Genomic DNA, 7,714 nt, shown 5'->3' with positions numbered 1-7,714 from the left:
ATAAAGGGTGCACTCGGTGACAGGATACCAGCCTCTGCGGAGTTATTTCATACAGCTCCTCTGCAAAGTGTTTTTTTTTCGTAGGTGGGAGTCACTGGCTAAGACAGCATTTCTTGCCTGTCCTTAATTGCCCCAGCTTCGAGTCAACCACATTGCTGTGGATGTGGAGTCACATGTAGGCCAGAACAGGTAAGGATGGCAAATTTCCTTAAACAAAAAAAAACTATGAGGTACTGGAAGTCAGGAACAAAAAACAGAAATTGCTGGAAAAATTCTGTTGTGTCTTTCCAACAATTTTTGTTCATATTGCAGCAGGATTCCTTCCCTAATGTGCATTAGTGAACCGATGGAGTTAACAGTTTCCTTCTTTATTCCAAGAGAAAGTGAGAACGAGAGATCAGAGTCGAGAGTGTGGTGCTGGAAAAACACATCCGGTCAGGCAGCATCCGAGGAGCAGGAGAATCGACGTTTCGGGCATAAGCCCTTCATCAGGAATGAGGCTTGTGGGCCAGGGGGTTGAGAGACAAATGGGAGGGGGGTGATGCTGGGGGAATGTAGCTGGGAATGTGAGAGGTAGATGAAGGTGGGTGAGAAGATGATAGGTCGGAGAGGTGAGTGGAGTGGATAGATGGGAAAGGTGATGGACAGGTCAGGAGGACAGTGCCATGTTGGAGGCTTGGGACAGGGATAATGTGCGGGGAGTGGAAATGAGGAAACTGGTGAAATCTACATTGATCCTGTGTGGTTGCAGTGTCCCAAGGTGGAAGATGAGGTGTTCTTCCTCCAGGTGTCGGGTGGTTAGGGTTTGGCGATGGAGGAGACCCAGGGTCTGCATGTCCTTGGTGGAGTGGGAGGGAGAGTTGAAATGTTCAGCCACGGGGCGATGGGGTTGATTGGTGCGGCTGTCCCAGAGATGGTCTCTGAAATGATCCACAAGTTGGCATCCTGGCAATTTAGCATGGCCAATCCATCTAATCGGCACATCTTTGGACTGTGAGAGGAAATCAGAGCACATAGGAGAAGCCTATGTAGGCAGTCGCCTAAGGCTGGAATTGAACTAAGATCCCTGACGCTGTGAGGCAGCAGTGCTAACCACTGAGCTACCATGTCACCTGAATAAGCTGTGATAGAGCTGGACCACTTGCAAGTGACACAAGAAAAGGATTCTGAACAATGATGAAAGCTCATGATAATAAACATGTGACATATAAACATGTGAGCCAATACTCTGTCGCTCTTTACAAGGTCAACGAGGACTTGTCATGATATTTCATTGGAAACAGCACATACCTTGCAGAGTAAAGGACATAAACCTGACTCCAGCATGTGAGTAGGGTCTGCAAAACCTCCTGAAATCAGCTGATGATGGGAATGTGAACCAGCCACATTCCACAAGCAGGTGCACTGGCGGATTCCTGAAACTGCCGGATGTGAATCCACATCATTACACTTTGGGGTTACAGCTTATTGGATTTGTAAGTATGCTCAGAAACTCCCACCAGTTGCTGTGGTCGACTTGAAAGTTGAGCCTTCCTGTTGTCTAATCCTACCCACCTTGCAGAGGTAGCTCAGTTAGTGCAGTCCGTGAGCACAGGGAGCACATTGGGGTACAGACCCTGGGCACCGACCAGGGAGGGAGAGGCGTTGTCTGCTGTCAGCGGTAAACGGGGTCACATTTTATGCCTGGCATTCCCTGCCCTGAAACGTCCAGAGGGCAGGGAGGGGAAGATAAACACGTCAAAGCAATCAGTGCCGGGGTGATTGCTGCTCACAGTAATGTGAGACACTCTTACATATTCATGAACTGACTCACTCTGATGATAGGTTGCTCTGAACGATGCTGGGGAATAGTTCTGCCTCACGCATCAGGAGACCAAGGAGTTCCCGGTGAGAATCACTAAGCAACCAGCTCGGGAGCAACGCCTGGTGACCCCCTACCACCCTCCTCCTCCTCCTCCCCCTTCCCACTCCCAGCCCTCTGTGCGATTTGGACTCCTCTCCCAACAGCGATGGGTTTGAATTTTTCCACACAACTGGATCAACGGATGCGCGACTATCTGAAAGGTGAGCAGGGCTTTAGTTCATACTCAGATGGGCTTTGGAGGCTGCTCTTGCATATGGACGAATAAAAGGGGCACTGCACCCATTGTATTCCCCCATTGTTAAACCTTGGCTGATGTTAGCCAACACCTTTTAGATAATAATCTCCAGGATATCGGCTTTCCCACACTCAGAAGCCAACCTGCAGCTGGTGGAAGTTAAAACTAAACAGCAAAACCATGGGCTGTAGAAGTGGAACATCTGATATAATAACCTGCTGTCATTGTGTGCACTGACAGCATTGTCTGTGTTTAAATCCCATTTCTTGGCAAATACCCAGCATTCATCTTGAAGTTGCTTAAATTTTGACCTTTAACAGTTTAATCACCTGTAGCTCGTGTTTTATCAAGGATCTCCGTGACAAATTGAAGTGTCACTATCACTCTGACAAATGTAGGTTTTGCTGTCGTTTGTCACAGGGCGGCTCAGATATTGAGACTAGAACACCATGCAGATCTTTCTGTGACAGTAAAAAGTAAATGGGGTCTATTCCATTATCAGTCACTTAGTGCCTTAAATGTATGTAACTACAGTCTGGTTCAAGTAAGAGATGTCTTTGGTTTGTTTGAATAGAGTCAAACTCCAAAATTCGTTTCCTTGATATTTTACTGTACTGAACCAAACTGCATTTGTGACTTATAGAAGCACAGATTCGCACAGCAGTAATACTGTAAATGTAGTCTTGGACAAGTAATAAATGCTGTGGGTTTGTTTGTTCTGCATGTCTAAGGAATATGAACAGAATTGAAAAGGTAAAGTTGCCATAGTTCTACCAGCTCGGGGGCTACTTTCCCATTAGAAAGAGAGAGAGAGATAACTGGTGGTGGGTTAATCTGAGGGTCACTATGCCTGAGAATGAGAGTCCTTCAGGGTAGTCTCAGCCAGTGCAGGAATTGAACCCACACTGTGCATCACTCTGCATCACACACCAGCCATTCAGCCCACTGGTAGTGAGATACAAGTGCACTAAATCTCAGTGACAGTGAGACACGGGTGCAGTGTATTTCTGTGACAGTGAGTTCAGGTGCAGTGTATCGCAATGTCTTTCTGTAATAGTGAGGTACAGGTGAGTTAAATATCTGTGACAGGGTATCTCTGTGACCATGAGATACAGGTGCAGTATATCGCTATGACAGTGAGATGCAGACAGTGGACAGATTCTAGACGGCAAGCATAGTTGCTGGTTCTGTTTTTCAACCCCAGCCTGTGATTCTTAGTTACAAAGTTGCGTACTTGAAATTGTTCTCATTGCCAAAAACATAATCTTGGTTGCATTTGTCATTCTCACATCACACGATCTCACTCACAATTAACATTTGCTTGGTTGATAACCACATAGTTCAAATTGTAAAAAAGACGGGCAGACCTGCTGATCACAGCTCCTTTGTACAAACTTCCCACTAGCAGAGGGTCATGTGTGTGTGGAATGAGCTGCCAGAGGAATTGGTGGAGGCTGATACAATTACAGTTTTTAAAGGCATCTGGATGGATATATGAATAAGAAGCGTTTAGAGGGATATTGGCCAAATGCTGGCAGATGGGACTAGATTAATTTAAGATATCGAGTCAATGTGAATGAGTTGGACCGAAGAGTCTGTTTCTGTGCTGTACATCTCTACGACTGTATAACTCTAGACAACCACAACTGTCATGGCTCATTGGGGAATTGGGTGGAGCTCGAGTTGTTTGTTGCATTTGGCTGGCTTTGTGAAGTTGATTTGCTTACTAGGTTTATGATTCTGGTTTAACATAGGAGCCTGTTCCACCACCAAACTAGGCCACGTGTGATCTTCCATCTCAAGACCATTTCACCACACTATCCCCATATCCCTTGTTACCTTTTGATACCTATTTCCATCCTGAACTTATTCTTCTGGTGTACTTTGTACGGTTCTGGTCGCCCTGTTTTAGGAAGGATCTTATTAAGCTGGAAGGGTTCAGAAGAGCAGGATTTTTCTGGGAATGGAGGGTTATAAGGAGAGGCTGGATAGGCTGGAAATGTTTTTCACTGGAGAGTAGGAAGTGAAGGGGTGACCTTATAGAGCTTTATAAAATCATGAGGGGCATAGATAAGGTGAATGACAGTTGTCTTACCCCTAAGGTGGAGGAGTTCAAGACTGGGGGGCATATTTTTAAGATGAGAGAGGAAAGATTTAAAGAAGACATGGGGGCATTTTTTTTAACCTAGAGAGTGGGTTGTGTGTGGAATGAACCGCCAGAGAAAGTAATGGGTGTAAGTACAGCTACAACATTTAAGAGATATTTGGATAAGTACATGAATAGGAAAGCGGGACTAGTTTAATTTGGGATTATGACTGGCATAGACTGGTTGGACCAGAGTCTGTTTCTGTGTATGACTCTTTAACTGCTTGGTGATTGAACATCTACAGCCCTCTTAAAGAATCACCAGCCTCTGGGTGAAGAAATGTCTCCTCTGCTCAGTGCTAAATGGCTGATCCCTAATCCTGTGACAGAATCCCCTGGTCCTAGAGTCACGGTACGGTAGGTTTAGAACCATGTTTTCTGCATCCATCATGTCATACCCATGAAGAATGCTGTATGTTTCACCTCTCACTGTTCAAAACTCGAGAGAGTCCAGGCTCAGTGTGCTCAATCTCTCTCCATCAGAGGGCTCAGTTTGCTAACAACTGCCTTCTAATACCAATAATTTTTTTAAAATGTATTTCTTGCGTAAAAACTGGCAAAGCAAATTTATGACATTTAAACTTTCCTGACAAAATCAAGTGCAGATTATGATTTTCATCACAGTGACACCACTCAGTAATACATTTGGAACTTCAACTTTTGGGATTGAATTGAATGTTTTCACCTGTAATGTTACTCATTAATAAATGTCAAAGCAGTGGCTCTGTCCTTGACATGGGGCAGTGATCAGTTCAGGGAGCATTGACTGAGCGAGTCAGACAACCTCCAACATTTATACAGCATCGCTTCCACCCGCTTTGACAGGACCAGGCACTGCTGTTTGTCCCAAAACAAACCAGGATCCAGTTGTCCTTCATTCCTGTCGCGTGACCTTCTTTATTTAAGCAGGGAGGCACTGACTGCCCTGTTCTTAGCCTCTTTTATTTAGAAACTATGTAACTTTCCTGGGGCAGAGGTAGGAACACCACTATGGCACCGTGAAACTCTTAGAGGTTGATAATAATTTAATGGTTACCAAATTTATTGGCGCAAGCTATTTGGTGGGACTGGAACCTGTGCAAATTTGGGCCGTGGATTATTAACACAGCAACATTATCTGTCCACGCCTACCACCCCTCAGGGTGGGTTCACTCTTAACTAGTTACCCCTCTCCTTGCATCATGAGGCAATCAGTATAAGGGTTATATATGAGCCAAAGTGACTTCCCAGAACCCAGTCATCTACCCCTCACTTTGTTTATCATTGGTTCAGAAAGTTTTACAAAGAGGGGATTACCTAGGAATTTATTTGAATCGTGCTGGTAAGTTTACTGAGGAATAGCGTGGATTTACTGGGGTTTTCTTCTGTGTTTAATGGTATTCCTGTGGTGGGTTACTGGGGACAGTCTGATTTATTGGGGAACAGTCTGATTTACTGGAAGCAGCCTGCGGGGCTTTCTGTCGGGCTATCTAATGGGTTTATTGGGATTATTGTTGTAATTCACTGGGGAACACTCTGGGTCTGTTGGGACTGCCTTCACAGTGGGCTCACTGTGTAATTGGTGTTTCTGGCTGGGAGAAAGCTGCTAACCAGTAACCATTCTGGCTGCTTTCCAGTGACACTAACTAACTCTATGCTCTGTCTGTTGTCTCCTCAGGTCGGGCTGATATTCTCTTGAATGACATACGCCCTCACTGTCGGGGACAAAACATCGTGGCTGTTCTCAACAAAGTCTGGAATGAGGTGGAGCCACGACCAAGCCAAGCTCCCCAATTACTGCGAAACAAGGTGGGAGTCCTGCACCTGCCAGGCCAAACCTTGGGCTTTACTGGCATTGTCCTGGCTTGGCTGATTGCCTCATGATGCAAGGAGAGGGGTAACTAGTTAAGAGTGAACCCACCCTGAGGGGTGGTAGGCGTGGACAGATAACGTTGCTGTGTTAATAATCCACGGCCCAAATTTGCACAGGTTCCAATCCCACCAAATAGCTTGTGCCAATAACTTTGGTAACCATTAAATTATTATCAACCACGAAGAGTTTCATGGTGCCATAGTGGTGTTCCTACCTCTGCCTCGGGAAATTGGGTTCAAGTCCCACACAGCCGCAAGATGTGTCATAACAGATCTGATTATAAACTGTAATGGGGGCTCTTGAGGCACAGTGGTAGTGTCTCTATCACTAGGCCAGCCAGTCTAAGTCCCACCTCTCATAGAGGGGTGTCCAAACAGGTTTTTCTTTCTTGTTTTAAAATTATTATCAGTTGCTGTGAAAACCCACCTTGTTGACTAATGGCCTTTAGGGAAAGTCATCTGCCATTTTTACTTGGTCTTCTCCTGATGTGATGCTAGAATCTCAGCAATGAGGTCGATTCGTAACCACCTTCTAGGCCTAGTGAGCAAGTGAGGCCTATTCAGGACATCGGCCTTGTCATTAATGCTCAGATCTCATGAAAGAATTAAGAAAAATGCCAGTGATCACCCAAAATAAATTCCCTGCACAGACTCATCCCCAGAGGAAATGTTAGATTGTACTCCTCAATTGATATCTGAGGAAGTCCAGGCCTGACCATAATTAAAAAGAGATCTTGATCTATTAGTCAATGAGCTGAGGAGTGGCAGTTGGAGTTTAATTTGGATAAGTGTAAGGTATTGCACTTTGGTAAAACAAACAAGGGCAGGATTATAAAATGAAAAATAGGGCCTTGGGTAGTGTAGAACAGAGAGACACTTAGAGATTCAGGTACATAATTCTTTGAAGTTTGTGTCATACGTAGACAGGATGGTTCAGGAGGTCTTTAGTGCACTTGCCTTCATTGCTTTTGAGTATAGGAGTTGAGATATTGTGTTGAGGTTGGTGAGGCCTCTTCTGGAGTACTGTGTGTAGTTCTGGTTGCCCTTTATAGGAAGGATATTATAAAGCTGGAGACATTTCAGAAGAGATTTACCAGGATGCTACTGGGAATAGAGGGTTTGAGTTATAGAGTCATAAAATCATAGAGTTATATTAAAGTTGTATAGGACTTTGGTTCGGCCACATTTGGAACACTGTGTACAGTTCTGGTCACCACATTACCACAAGGATGTGGATGCTTTGGAGAGGAGGTTCACCAGGATGTTGCCTGGTACGGAGGGTGCTAGCTACGAAGAGCGATTGAGTAGATTAGGAATATTTTCATTAGAAAGGCGGAGGTTGAAGGGGAAACCTGATTGAGGCCTACAAAATCATGAGAAGTATAGACAGGGTGGATAGCAAGAAGCTTTGTCCCAGAGTGCGGAACTCAATTATCAGGGGTCACGAGTTCAAGGTCAGAGGGGAAAGATTTAAGGGAAATATGTGTGGAAAGTTGTTTATGCAGAGGGTGCTGGGTGCCTGGAACTAATTGCCAGCGGAAGTGGTAGGGGCAGACACGATAGCATCATTTAAGATATATCTAGACAGATACATGAATGGGCTAGACATGAATGGCAG

At 45.0% G+C, this 7,714-nt stretch overlaps 1 protein-coding gene across 1 annotated transcript in view; it reads left to right on the top strand.

Moving 5' to 3' along the window:
* The first annotated feature begins 1,870 nt into the window (after positions 1-1,870).
* Positions 1,871-7,714, top strand: part of LOC140467974 (protein Niban 1-like) — a 61,846-nt gene continuing 56,002 nt past the window's right edge. The window contains exons 1-2 of the mRNA XM_072564073.1: positions 1,871-2,064; positions 5,903-6,033. Coding sequence (XP_072420174.1) covers positions 2,010-2,064; positions 5,903-6,033 — 186 coding nt within the window. The 5' untranslated portion in view covers positions 1,871-2,009. The remainder of the gene's footprint in view (positions 2,065-5,902; positions 6,034-7,714) is intronic.

Source organism: Chiloscyllium punctatum, chromosome 46 (assembly GCF_047496795.1).
Source record: "Chiloscyllium punctatum isolate Juve2018m chromosome 46, sChiPun1.3, whole genome shotgun sequence".
In the NCBI taxonomy this organism is placed as follows: domain Eukaryota; kingdom Metazoa; phylum Chordata; class Chondrichthyes; order Orectolobiformes; family Hemiscylliidae; genus Chiloscyllium; species Chiloscyllium punctatum.
This window is presented reverse-complemented; position numbering and strand designations above follow the sequence as displayed.